The 14,543-nt window shown below is 44.8% G+C and overlaps 1 protein-coding gene across 7 annotated transcripts in view; it reads right to left on the reverse strand.

Moving 5' to 3' along the window:
* Positions 1 to 313: 313 nt before the first annotated feature.
* Positions 314 to 14,543, reverse strand: part of MCF2L2 (MCF.2 cell line derived transforming sequence-like 2) — a 279,331-nt gene continuing 265,101 nt past the window's right edge. For 4 of the 7 annotated variants that reach the window (XM_064366852.1, XM_064366848.1, XM_064366849.1 and 1 more), the window contains 3 exons: positions 13,580 to 13,637; positions 8,459 to 8,629; positions 2,046 to 6,695 (listed from right to left, as the gene is read on the reverse strand). In XM_064366852.1, coding sequence (XP_064222922.1) covers positions 6,556 to 6,695; positions 8,459 to 8,629; positions 13,580 to 13,637 — 369 coding nt within the window. In that variant the 3' untranslated portion in view covers positions 2,046 to 6,555. Of the gene's footprint in view, positions 6,696 to 8,458; positions 8,630 to 13,579; positions 13,638 to 14,543 lie in introns of all 7 variants that reach the window. The other 3 variants (XM_064366851.1, XM_064366850.1, XM_064366853.1) reach the window with 1 other exon arrangement.

The following is a 14,543-nucleotide window of genomic DNA, read 5'->3' on the forward strand; positions in this document are numbered from 1 at the left end:
ACGGTGGCTCACGCCTGTAATCCCAGCACTTTGGGAGGCTGAGGAGGGCGGATCACTAGGTCAGGAGACAGAGACCAGCCCAGCTAACACAGTGAAATCCCATCTCTACTAAAAATATAAAAAATTAGCCAGGCGTGGTGGCACGTGCCTGTAGTCCCAGCTACTTGGGAGGCTGAGGCAGGAGAATCACTTGAACCTGGGAGGCGGAGGTTGCAGTGAACTGAAATTGTGCCACTGCACTCCACCCCAGATGAGACTGAGACTCCGTCTCAAAAAAAAAAGAAAAAAAAAAAAAAGAAAAATTACTCTATTTTAAATAGTCTATGCCCACTATAAACAACTAAAATGATAGAGAAAAGCACAAATAAAAATTAAAACCAATTACCCCAAGACCATCCACCCAGAAATGTCGTTAACATAGACAAACATTATTTCAGGCATCTTTCTTTAGAACTATAAGGAGAGATAGGTTAGAAAAATAAATAGAAATACTTTTATTAAGATAGGATCATACAAGTGCTATTTTGTTACATTTGTTAATTTCAATGTTACTTGCATTTAGTAGAAGAAAAAAATTTTAATGAAACTGAAGGAATTATCATACGCCAATGTTTCTTTGTTCAGAAAGGGTCCTTTTAAAGTTCTAAAAAGAGATTATGAAGTATGCATTAAATAATTATGAAATACACTAAGAGGTTATGTAGTAAATTGGACTTGTGTTTTCTAAACTTTGTTTCCAGTTTAAACATTATCTACTGATACTGTCTTTGAAAGACTAGCACTAACGGATTCCCTTCCATCTTCCCTCTCTTCAACTCCAATTTTTTTTTTTTTGAGACAGGGTCTTTCTCTGTTGCCCAGGCTGGGGTGCAGTGGCGCAATCACAGCTCACCGAAGCCTCAAGCTCCTGAGGTCGGCCATCCTCCTGCCTCAGCTTCTCAAGTAGCTAGTGCTACAGGCAAATGCCACCACACTCAAGCTACTTTTTAAAGTTTTCTTGGAGAGATGGGGTCTTACTATGTTGCCCAGGCTGGTCTTGAAATCCTAGACTCAAGTGATCCTCCAACCTCAGCCTCCCAAAGTGCTTGGATTTCAGGCATGAGCCACTGTGCCCAGACAATTCCAAATTTTGAATAGTTATGTTACTGTTTTTAAAGTCTAGGTTTATTTATTTTACAAAGTAAACTATGATTTTATTGTGAAATTCTCATAGACAGAAAATTAAATCAAATATTTATTCTGTCCATTTCATTTTGCAGTAACCTTATCACCTATTTTTGTACCATGCATTTCAATTGCCTGTTAGCGAAAAATGTTTTCAAAACTATAAACTTTTTCATGTTTTTAGCTTAAATCTTATCATTAAATTAAGGAGCCCACAATACAATATGTTGCCAGCAGCCGCAGCACAAGCCCCTGTATGAAGAATATTTTGGTTGCGATTTCAACTTAAGGAAACAATCTTTGGCCCTGACGCACTGTCCAGGTTTATGATGCTTCCATTCTATTTGGTAACTATCATTCCCGTAGTCTTTAAAAATGTGTTCTTTTAAATGAATACTTAAAAATATGTTCACATTCATATGATTTAAAAAGTCAAAATAATACCAGATGCTGTACATTGAGAAGTTTCACTTCCACCCTTTCCCCATCTTCTTAGCTCTCCCTGTCCCCACGAGATAACTACTTTTCTTATTTATATTTCTGACGTTTCTTTGTGCAGATAGAACAATAATGAATATGCTGCTATGCACTATGCTGTTCTGATATAACACATATTGGAACTCTTTCCTTAAACATACAGAGCATCCCCATTCTTCTTGCAGCTGTACAGGATGCCACTGTGGGATGAATCACAGTTTGTTTTTTTTCTTTTTTTTGAGATGGAGTCTCACTCTGTTGCCCAGCCTGGAGTGCAATGGCTCAATCTCGGGTCATTGCAAACTCCATCTCCTGGGTTCAAGCGATTCTCCTGCCTCAGCCTCCTGAGTAGCTGGAATTACAGGCACGCGCTACCACACCCAACTTCAATCACTAATTTTTGTATTTATTTTAGTAGAGACGGGGTTTCACCGTGTTGGTCAGGCTGGTCTTGAACTCCTGACCTCATGATTTGCCTGCCTCGGCCTCCCAAAGTGTTGGGATTACAGGCGTGAGCCACTGTGCCTGACCTGAATCATAGTTTTAAAATCTGGCCCCCACTGATGGACCCTTGGCTTGTTTTCAGTTTTTTGCTATTACAAATAATGTTGTCATGAATAACCATGTACAACTATAATTTCATATATGCAAAGGTGTGTTTGTATTCTCAGACTCATAATTGTTTAGTATGTTTTATATATAAATGGATATACTATTCAGCAGCATCAGTATTTTTGTGAAATTTGTTTTATTTGTTTATTTAGAGACAGGGTCTGACTCTGCCACCCAGGCTGGAGTGCAGCGGCAGTCACAGCTCACTGCAGCCAGAGCTCACTGCAGCGTGGACCTCCCAGGGTCAAGTCATCCTCCCACCTCAGCCTTCCAACTCTTTGGGACTATAGTCATGCGTCACCACCGCCGCTAATTTTTGTATTTTTTGTAGAGATGAGGTTTTCCCATGTTGCCCAGGCTGGTCTTAAACTCTTGGGCTCAAGCAATCCTGCCTCAGCCTCTGAAAGTGTTGGGATTACAGGTGTGAGCCATGGTGCTGGGCCTACTGTGATTTTTTTATTCCTGAAGTCTGCTTATTTCCTTGTGTATATCGTGACTCATCTCCTCTCTCAGTAAACTTCATTGTCAAGGAATATTTTTTTAGAAGGGTTTATTTGTGCTGTACCCTTTGAATTATTTCATGCTTAAGAATATCTGCCTATTGTCTTTATACTTCATATTTTTGGGTCATACTTTCTTTTTCTTAGATCATTGTAGAAATTATTTGCTGGCTTTAAATGTTATTGTGAAGAAACTGGAGGTCAACTTTAACTTTACCTGTTTATAGGTAATTTTATTTTCCATAAAGGCCTAAAGAATTCTTTTTTTTTTTTTTCTGAGATGGATCTCGCTCTGGCACCCAGGCTGGAGAGCAATGGCGCGATCTTGGCTCGGCTCACTGCAACCTCCACCTCCCGGGTTCAAGAGATTCTCCTGCCTCAGCCTCCTGAGTAGTTGGGATTACAGGCACCTACTACCACGCCTGGCTAATTTTTATATTTTTAGTAGAGACGGGGTTTTGCCATGTTGGTCAGGCTGGTCTTGAACACCCGACCTCAGGTGATCTGCCTGCCTCAGCTTTCCAAAGTGTTGGGATTACAGGCGTGAGCCACTGTTTGAAGTTTTATAGCTTGCTTCAGATATGTCCTGGGGTTAAACTTCCTGTGTCAATTCTTTTTTGGGACAAGCTGTACTCTTTTAATCCCAACTTCAATTATTTATCTCAAGGAAATTTCCTTAAATCTTCAAATATATCTTCATTCTATTTTTAAGGTCTCTACGTCACAAGCACCAATTATACTTATGTTGGATGAGCTGAATAACTTCTGTATCTAGTAGCTTCCCTGTAATGCTTTGATCGTAAGGTTTATCTGTATTACCTGTAATGATCTCAGTCATTCTCTCTATGAAAATAACATAATTTCCTCCATATTTATTCTGCCTCTTACTGTTTCTAGACATTATGTAGTATATTGTTTGGACATTCATTTTGTTTTCTTAGTCTTTCATTTTAATGTCTTATCTTTAAACTCTGATTACCTGGAATTCACATTAAGTGATTCTCAGCATAAAGCAATTGTCAGGACTTTCTTTCTGTTCTTTGAATTGTGTTTTCTTTGTATTTTACTATTTCCACTTCTAACTTTCTGTAATGGACTAAATTGTGTCCCCTCCCTGCCCCCAAATTTACATGTTGAAGTCCTAACTTCCAGGACCACAGAACACAGCTGTATTAGGATGCAGGGTCTTTGAAGAAGTCGTTAAGTTAAAATGGGGTCATTGGGGTGGGCCTCTATCCAATACGAACGGTATCCTTACACAAACGGGACATTTGGATACAGACAGGTACAGAGGGAAGACCATGTGCAGACACAGGCCATCTACAGCCGAGGAGAGAAGCTTCAGGAAAAGCAGTGCTGCCTCCAGAATCGTGAGAATATAAACTTCTGTTATCTAAGGCATCCAGACTGCGGTAAGTTGTTAAGACAGTCTTAGCAAATGAATACACCCCAACTCCTTTTCTTAATTTCACACCATTCTCATTGCTCTGTTGCTGCAGTAGTTTTGCACGGCGGCCATGCAGTTTGCTTTCATCTTGCTCATGCTTGAGCGTGTCAGTCCAGAAATTCCATTTCCTACGATGCCATTTGGGTGAATTACGGTCTCTTTCCAAGGCATCTGAGATCAGTTAATGTTTCCCTTTGGGTTAGACACTTGGAATCTATCCTCTTTTTTGTAGCATGCAAGCTGGCTGCAGCCTGGAGCAGTCCTCTGCTTTGGGGCTGCTTCCCCGGTTCACCCCCATCAGTCCCTACCTTGCATGCAAGCTGGCTGCAGCCTGGAGCAGTCCTCTGCTTTGGGGCTGCTTCCCCGGTTTACCTCCATCAGTCCCTACCTTTACTCTCCCCAGTCCTCCTGGGGGCCAACTTCACTAACCTAGGTTAGAAAAGGAAGAAGATAAAGCAACCCACGATTTTTTTACTCTTCCAGATTTAGTAATGGAGGAGTTCACGATTTTTTTCCCTCTCATCGCAGGCCTCTTAGGGTGGATGTGTGCAGTTAGAAGGGCAGGCAGGTCAGAAACCCACCTCTGCGGCCCCCTCTGCTCTCCACCTGGAAAGTGGGCAGGACTGTGAGTAAATTACACATCCAAGCGTTTATTGACTGGCCATCCCAGTGAGACCTTTGCTTTCTGTGATTACCAGAGCGCTAATTCATATTAATTTTAAGAATAATTGGCATTGGGATCGGGGGAATAGGTGGCAGGAGTCTCAGCAGGGGCCATCACCCAGAAGAACTCACTGTAGACGGTAGGAAGGAAAATTAAATTTAAGTGAATGGCCACATCCCACTACACTTGACTTTAAATTCTGCTTCTTGTTTTGTGTGCCATGGAGAAATTTCCAGATGCTAGAAGAGAAATCTTACATTAATCGTTCTGCAGAAGGCTAGTGGCCGGTGAATAAACACCTCGTGCTCTGCACTATAGAACTTTCAAGTGCCCTTAACACTGGGTACAGGGGAGGCTGGAGCAGGTGCCAGTTTGAGGAAGGAGGTGGAAGGAGATCGCAGCCCTCCAAAGCCCAGCGCTTGCTGTTAAGCCCGAGTCACTTTGGGGAACTCCCAGGTCCTCATATCAGATTGTCATCCACATTTCCTGTGTGAAGGGGGAAGAGACATTTCCTGGCACTCGGGATGTCTTCAGGGGCCCTCAGTGCTCTCTTGAAGCTGCCGTGCGCCCTCCCCACGGCTCCACGTCTAAGAAAGAGAGCAAACGCGCCTCTGGGAGAGCCAGTACATTTCCTAAATAAGCAGTAGTTTTAGAGTTGCTGCCAAATTCCATCAATGTCATGTTAAAAACTAATGAATGGCACCTCTGGAAAATTTGGAAAAACCAGAAAACTTCCAGTCAGTAGAATCAATCGAGAACATTCCTCTTCCTTTTCTCAGAACGAAAAACCCCAATCGATGTAATAGAAAACCGTGAATAACATCCTAAGCCACATTTTAATAGAATTTCTCCCTCGGCTCTCAGCTGCCCCCCAGTCAGGAATGTACCACTTTTGGTGAATGTTTGCAGAAAAGGGGAGTGCGTGATCCTCCCGGCAGGCCTACTACTTCCTCTCCTGCAAGGATCCAAGTGGACACACTTGCAATAATAAAGCAGCATGAAAGAAAAGCTGACGAACCAGGAAAACATAGCTAAGAAGGCAGACAACACGTGACGCCGAAGGAACTGAAGAGCCAACATTGACTGAGGCCCTCATCTTTTGCCATGATGTGCTTTAAATTAAGAAAGTGAAATAGGCTGTTTCCTAATTTCTTAAACTAATTATACACTACAATAAAGTAGGATTAAAAAAAATAGTATACTAAGATCATCTGTAATTTAAGTAAACCAAAATGTGGGTAAAATCCCGGAGTTTAAATCGTTTTGTAATCAACTTTGAAATGCATGGGTTTTTTAAAGTAATGCTTTTAGAAGCTGAAAATCAGGACTCCTGAAAATGTGTAAGAAAAATCAGTCCATTTGCAAGTGTCTTCCCCACAATTCTCCCTTCGGGTTTTTGCTTTCTCCTTCTCACAAGCACCTGCTCACGTCTCTGCCTATTGCCCCTAATTCTGGAAGCAAGCCCTGGTATATTCAAGCACACCCGGCATGGCCTCCCCAAGCTGACAGGAGGAAGCAGGGAGGTGCCGTTTCCCGGCCCTGGGATAGCCCTTTGGTGGAAAGTGAGCTTTCCTGATCAGCTCAGGAGGCTGCAACAGGCAATGAGGGAGGCCAGTCCTTTCACTTCGGACTGAATATGATGCCAGAATTCCCAGGGCCTTAAGCTTGCACATTTTGAAGAAAGTGGGGCTTTACATGCGTCCATATCCTCTACTGGGCCTCTTTCTGGCCACCAGACATGCGGTTAGCAAAATGACAAGCAGTCCTGTGATACTCAGGCCCAGGGCCACAGGGATTTCTCTCCTGTTTCTGTCTCTGAAGCATTCATCCGCTGTAATTGAAGTCAGAGTAACAAGTGTTACAGACCGGCCACATCGCCTCAGCTTTGGAGAGAAGGAGACGGAGGGAGAGACGGAGGGAGGGACGGAGGGAGGGACAGAGGGAGGGACGGAGCTGCTGGGGCTTGCACCTGCTGCCTCAGTCAACAGTGGGTGAGGCTCAGTGCGGTGGGTCTGACACTTGTAGTTCTGGTGATTAGCTAGGGAGTTTATTAAATTGCAGATTCCCAGTAATTTAATAATTTCCCCAGCCCAAGAAATTATAACTCAGTGGGTCTGAGGTGGAGCCGTTGGGATTCTAACGCTGCTTTGAGGCAGATCCAACTTTGAGAAAACGCTGGTTTGGCCTAGAGGGTCATGATCAGAGTTATGTCTTGACCCTCAAACTGGAGTAATTCCCAGAGCCATGTTCTCCAACTCTAGTAATGGTTTGAGACAGAGTCTTGCTGTGTCACCCAGGCCAGAGTGCAGTGATGCAATCTTGGCTCACTACAACCTCCACCTCCAGTTTCAAGTGATTCTCATGCCTCAGTCTCCTGAGTAGCTGGGATTACAGGCATGTGCCATCATGCCTGGATAATTTAGTATTTTTAGTAGAGACGGGGTTTCTCCATGTTGGTCAGGTTGGTCTCAAACTCCTGACCTCAAGTGATCCGCCTGCCTCGGCCTCCCAAAGTGCCATTATTACAGGCGTGAGGCACCGTACCTGGCGTGTGTATCTTATTTTAAGATCACATCATTACAGAAGTTTTTCAAACCTTCATGATGATTGTAAAAGAAAGAAATAGTTTTCCAACATTAGAAGTTTTGAGAGTGGATGACAAATCGGGGGAACCCCTACTGGCAAATTTTTATCTGACTGTGGGACTCAGACAAAGCCTCCAGAAACTGGGGGACCCAAGGCAGGCAACGCCCAGTCCTTCCTCCACCAGCTGCTTCCCACTGAGTATGTCAGGAGGTGTTTTCTGCTACACGCGTCTGCAATTTTATAATGGAGGTCAAAGCGCAGTCAGATTCATATTGTAGACATTTAAAATATGGTGAAACTTCCAGCTAAATCTATTTTTGATAACTAGGAAGTACTCAGCACATTTTTTAGTTATTATGAGAGGGATGTTTAGAAATTGAAGTACATGACCCCCTGGTCATAGGCAGAAATCCTTGTAGCACTGTTTTCCCGGAAGGGAGAAGAGGGCTTTTCTGGAAAGGCACCCTGGTCTGCTCCTGGCCCTTGCCCAGGGACCTGCTTTCCTCCAGCGCAGTCCTCAGGCAGGCTCTGCCTGTGGTGGTCAGAACCCAAAGCAGAAGTGAGAGGGAAGCTAAACTGCCTATGAGGAACTCTGTTGCATGCAACAGCTTGTAACTGGGAGGAGGGCCCGACAGAATTCCCTCCTCTGCTGCGTGTGACAGCTTGTAACTGGGATGAGGGGCCCGACAGGGAAGTCACAGGTGGTATTTTCTGCTGTTTTGATTGAGCGTGTGTGTGTTTAAATGAATGAGAATGTCTGTGAGTTGAAGACAGTGTGACCTGCTGCGGGAGAGCTGTGACTGTGGGTGGGTGCAGGTGCCTGATTCTGAGGTGGCCGGTGGGTGGCGGGTGGGCAGCGGAGCCTGGCCCTGGGAGCTGTGGGAATCACACTGCTCCAGGAAGCTCATGAGATGCTTGCTCCTTTGACAGCTGCAGACAGAAAACAATTTGCATCTACCCTGGGGTCCCTAAAGGGTATGTCTGTGACCTGATCAACCCTTGACTTACCATTTCCAAAGTGGTCATCTTCAAAATCAAAGGCTTGAAGCTGGACATTGGTTGTTTTCAGCTGCAGGTGGGCTGACAGCTGGAGGCTCTGTTCACTCACACACTTGAAGGAGTGCCCGGCTGCTGTCTCGAACATCACCACGGCGTGTTGCATTCCTCGGTAAACTGTCTCTGAAAAGGTCACACAGAGATGCGTAAGAGTGGTCCTGACGTGTACCCACTGAGCTCCAGCTGTGGCCGACTGCTCATGTGCAGCTAAGTGGCCTTCCTTCCGAAGGGGTCTCTGGGGGTTCTGCCACCTTCTCCCCATGAAAAAAACCACCTGGAGCAGTTTGGAGACTTTTCAGCTGCTCTGTTTGGGGCGTAAGGGAGACACCTCACATAAACTGGGATGTGCAAACCCTGAAATGAGAACTTTCGAGAATGTGTTCTTTTTAAATCATTGGGGACAGAGTGGGTGGGAACTACTGTCAGTGCTTAGAGGCTACACAGAGGTGTCCCCTGAATTTTAGAGATAAGAGAAGTAAGATTGCTTTCTGAGACCTAGAAAGTCAGAGAACCCTTAATGAATCAGTGAAGGAACATGTAGCCAGCAAATGGAGCACGTGCCTATTGCCAGGCTGAATGATTAGAAGAGCAGTCAAGAACTCATTAGGAGGGATCGTTGCATCCATCCGCAGATACAGAGAGAAGGGAGAGGCCCATCTCTTCCCATCTGAGTGCCGCCTGGGGACAGGAACCTGCCCAAGGACCCAGCCTGTCGTATGACAGGTATGCCCTGTCCAAGGAAGTGGAGGCTTCAAGGCAGATGCAGTCACACATTTTAATCACTGAGGCCAGGCACGGTGGCACGTGCCTGTGGTCCCAGGTACTTGGGAGGCTGAGGTGGGAGGATCATTTGAGCCCAGGAGTTTCAGGTTGCAGTGAGCTATGATTATGCCTCTGCACTCCAGCCTGGGACACAGAGCAAGACTGTGCCTCTAAAATAAATAAATAAATAAGCCAGGTACAGTGGCTCATGCCTGTCATCCCAGCACTTTGGGAAGCTGAAGCGGGCAGATCACTTGAGGTCAGGAGTTTGAGACCAGCCTGGCCAACATGGTGAAACCTGTCTCCCCTAAAAATACAAAAATTAGCTGGGTGTGGAGGTGGGCACCTGTAATCCCAGATACTCGGGAGGCTGAGTCAGGAGAATCACTTGAACCTAGAAGGAGGAAGTTGAGGTGAGTCAAGATCATGCCATTGCACTCCAGCCTGGGTGACAGAGCGAGACTCCGTCTCAAAAATAAATAATAATAAAAACATAAATAAGAAAAAGAATTAATCATACAATGAAGTCCATTTTCTCTAATCCCATGCTAACTAAGCACCCTTCAGACTATACTATAGCTTCTAGAAGGGTAGAAATTTCACTGGCCAGAGGACCCAACTGGGGTCCGCTTAGTAGTTACAGTAGGGAATAGTCACACGATGAATTAATAAGGCAGCGTTAACGCCAGCATCTGCACAGGCAAATGCCCTACGCAATGTGCTGAATTCTCTGTACACTGCCGTATCATGGGTTAGAGCCTGGGAGAGTCTGCTGCTACCATCCCCAGGAACATTACAACTGTCACTACTGTAATCGTAGCTGATTGCTGTTCTTAATACCGGCACTAACATGAGAATCATCATTACTGGGACCGTTTCAGCTCCTGCCTTTACATCAAGACCTGGAATTGATTTTCCCACCCCCTCAGCCTCTAAATTAATTTTTGATCAGACTTTCCCTTCCCCTGCCTCTTTTTTTTTTTTTTTTTGAGATGGAGTCTCACTCTGTTGCCCAGGCTGGCATGCAGTGGCGTGATCTTGGCTCACTGCAACCTCTGCCTACCAGGTTCAAGCAATTCTCCTGCCTCAGCCTCCTGAGTAGCTGGGATTACAGGCATGCACCACCATGCCTGGCTAATTTTTTTGTATTTCTAGTAGAAATGGTGTTTCGCCATGTTGGCCAGGCTGGTTTCGAACCCCTGACCCCAGGTGATCTGCCAGCCTCACCCTCCCAAAAGCTAGGATTACAGGCACGAACCACTGCACCTGGCCTTTCCTGCCTCTTGAGAGATTTCTAGTCTATTGCTGGCTAAAATCTGGTCCATACCTAGTGATAACATTAGCTAATTTATGTTAGCACTCACAATGTTTACTGTCTATCCTAAATGAGGAGACTGGTCTAAGTGAATTAACATATATGAAAATGAGTTGTCAATTATGCTATTTTACTTACACTTAACAATCATTGGCAAATCCTCCTGAACATATCAATATAATGCAGCCAATATTTTAAGTGGATATTACTCCACATTTTCGTTTCTTGGCAAGTTTCTTTGGAATAAATTACTTAACTGGTAAGATAATGTTTAAGCTAGTCATAGGATAGAGCTTTGAAAAGGAGAAAACCGACATGAAAACTCCTGGTCTGGTACCTGGCGCAGAGGGACACAAACAAATAAGGGTTATTTAACTTTCCGGGGAAACATCTGAGGCCTCTGAGAGATACCCAGTGTGGGCGGGAGCTTGGCTTCTCTGCAAGTGAACCCTGTAGGAGCCCTCTGAGTTTACCCCACTGCGAGGCATTCTCCATACAGCAACCAAAGTGAGCTTCATAGATGCGGATCTGATGTATCATTTTCCTCTCTCCCCTACACCCCCATAGCATCCTTTCACACTTAGAATAAAGACCAAAGTCCTGACCGTGCCTTGCCCACTGGCCCTGCATGCTCTGGGCTGGCTGGCTGGCTGTTCCTCAACCTCATCTGCCACTGTTCTCTGTCCGGGCACACTGGCACCCTGCAGGTCCCAGAAAACACTGCCAGTCACCCCTTAGGGCTTGTGCATCTGTCCTTCCTGCCATCTGGAAAAAGCTTCCCCAGGCCCAGATATCCCCAAAGAGCCGAATTTCTCTGCTCAAACTTCACCTCTTCAGAGAGGGCCTTTCTCCCCTGATGGCTTCCCCACCTAAAATAGCTTTCGATTCCTCTCCACTCCCACTGCTTGTGTTTGTTCACAGAACTTATCACTACTTGGCCAGGCATGGTGGCTCACGCCTGTAATCCCAGCACTTTGGGAGGCTAAGGTGGGTGGATTACCTGAGGTCAGGGGTTTGAGACCAGCCTGGCCAACATGGTGAACTAAAAATACAAAATTCTCTACTAAAAATACAAAAATTAGCTGGGCGTGGTGACAGCCTATAATCCCAGCTACTCAGGAGGCTGAGGCAGGAGAATTGCTTGAACCTGGGGGGGCAGAGGTTGCAGTGAGCCGAGACCAAGTCACTGCACTCCAGCCTGGGTGACAGAGAAAGACTCTGTCTCGAAAAAAAAAAAAAACTTATCACCACTTAAGAGCACAGGCGTTCCCCCTTACCCTTGAGGGATACATCCCAAGACCCCCAGTGTGTGCCCAAAGCCACTAAACTCTGCATATACTATGTTTTTTCCTGCATATATGTATATACCTGTGATGAAGTTTAATGTATAAGTTGGTCATAGTAAGATATTAAAAATAACTAATGATAAAATAAAAAAATTATAACACTATAACAAAAGTGATGTGCATATGATCTCTCTCTCAGAAACTCTAATGGTACTTACTCACCTGTTTTTGCACCAACCATAAAAAAAGAGTGAATAAAGTGAGGGGTACTGTATTATCATTTAATGTGTGTGAAACCGTGAATAAGGTGGAGGGGTACTGTATCATGATTTAACGTGTGTGAGATCGGGAATAAGGTGTGTGGGGTACTGTGTCATCATTTAACATGTGTGAGATCGGGAATAAGGTGTGGGTAACATGTGTGAGATCGGGAAGGAGGTGTGGGGGGTACTGTGTCATCATTTAACAGCACGTGTGAGATCGGGAATAAGGTGTGTGGGGTACTGTGTCATCATTTAACGCGTGCGAGATCGGGAATAAGGTGTGTGGGGTACTGTGTCATCATTTAATGCGTGCGAGATCAGGAATAAGGTGTGTGGGGTACTGTGTCATCATTTAATGCATGCAAGATGGGACTAAGGTGTGTGGGGTACTGTGTCATCATTTAACGTGAGATTGGGAATAAGGTGTGTGGGGTACTGTGTCATCATTTAATGCGCGTGAGATCGGGAATAAGGTGTGTGGGGTACTGTGTCATCATTTAATGCGTGCGAGATGGGAATAAGGTGTGTGGGGTACTGTGTCATCATTTAACGCGTGCGAGATCGGGAATAAGGTGTGTGGGGTACTGTGTCATCAACGCGTGCGAGATGCAAATAAGGTGTGTGGGGTACTGTGTCATCATTTAACGCGTACGAGATGGGAATAAGGTGTGTGGGGTACTGTGTCATCATTTAATGTGTTGTTGTCCTCTCCCTCTTCTAGAATGTAAGCTCCATGAGGGTAAGAACTATTAGTTTGAAAAATTATGGGTCCCCAAGGCGTAATACAGGGCTTGGCACCTAGCAGGCAGTAACTACATTTTAGTAGAATGAATGTAGAGTCCCAGAGTATGGAATAAACTGCACTATCAGCAGCAACTCTGTCAAAAAGCCACTAAACTCTTTATTGTTGCCAATCAAGATCGCTGACGTAATCTAGTCCAGCGTCCTTTATGAGCAGATGGGGAAACCACAGCACACAGAGGCATAGTAAAGTCCCCCAAAATCACACTGCTGGCTGCTTTCTCAGTCTGCTCCTTCAAAGCAGCATTGGCTGGGCTCATGGCTCATGCCTGTTATCCCAGCACAGTGGGAGGCTGAGGCGGGCGGATCGCCTGAGGTCAGGAGTTCGAGACCAGTCTCGCCACCTGGTCTCTACGAAAAATGCAAAAATACAAAATACAAAAATTAGCCGGGTGTGGTGGTGCACGCCTGTAATCCCAGCTACTTGGGAGGCTGAGGTAGGAGAATCGCTTGAACCTGGGAGGCAGAGTTTGCTGTGAGCTGAGATCACAACACTGCACTACAGCCTGAGAGACAGAGCAAGACTCTGTCTACAAAAAAAAAAAAAAAAAGCAGCATCAAACATGAGCAGATTCAACGGGATGAACAGTGAGCTAACCAGAAACAGCGTCACTGCTGGTAGAGTGGGCATTCTGTACATACTGACCTGGATCTGAGACAGTCAGATAGGCTCCCACTTCACTGATATAATAGGATTTTTCATCCTGTAAAACAGCAGGGGGTTAACCTTTGGGTAATCTCTATTCATATGTTTACAATCTTGGTTTACAAACTTTGTTCAGGATTCCAGCTGTTAAACCTAGATATAAGGGCTTGGGAGGTACTTGGTACTGGGTCATAATTGAAAATTATGAAAATTACAAAAAAGTAAACATATCACAAAATAAATAAATAATAACTAACAGTTTTCCCCTGGCCCCCAATTCCCCTACTGCATGCTGGTTGCTAGGGCCTGAGATTCAAATTCCACCAGTACAATTTGAGTCCCTTCAGCTGGGCCAAACTTCTCCCTGTTAAAATGCAAGTCCATCGGGAAGGTGGAGGAGCAGGAGGAGCATATATTAAGCTTTCACTAGCAATTACTGCCTAAGGGTAGGAATTCTTATCCTGAGGCCACTCATCCTTTCATTTTCAAGGCCATCCATCTGGCTTAGAAGGCTCATCCTTAAGAATACCATGGGTGGACCTCACGGGGTCCATAACCCCTCTGGGAAAAATAATGTATACAAAATGGCGTGTGCTTGTTCCTATGTAGGGTGTCAGTGGCTTTACACAGATTAATGGGTCTATATCTTCAAAATGGCTAAATGGGGCCACTGAAAGGAATTATGGGAAGAAATGCCTTACCCTGAGAAGCCTGGGTATTCTCTAGAAGAGAACCCCAAGCGGTTGTATTTTAAACACAAAGCAGTGCCTCCACATTTCATCTAGGAGTTATCGTCCCATAAAAACAAAAACTACAAAACAGCCCTATAAAACCAAAGGGAACGAAACCTTCAAGGGAACTGGTTGGGGTATAGAAGGGTAAGTTGAAAAGGGAGTTTCTATTTTTCAATTGAGGTGATCTACAGTGTTTTAAACATTCATTAGAAAACTACGAGTAAGAGGTA

This window comes from Aotus nancymaae, unplaced genomic scaffold (genome assembly GCF_030222135.1).
Source record: "Aotus nancymaae isolate 86718 unplaced genomic scaffold, 86718_ANA_hifiasm-v0.15.2.pri h1tg000067l, whole genome shotgun sequence".
Classification (NCBI taxonomy): domain Eukaryota; kingdom Metazoa; phylum Chordata; class Mammalia; order Primates; family Aotidae; genus Aotus; species Aotus nancymaae.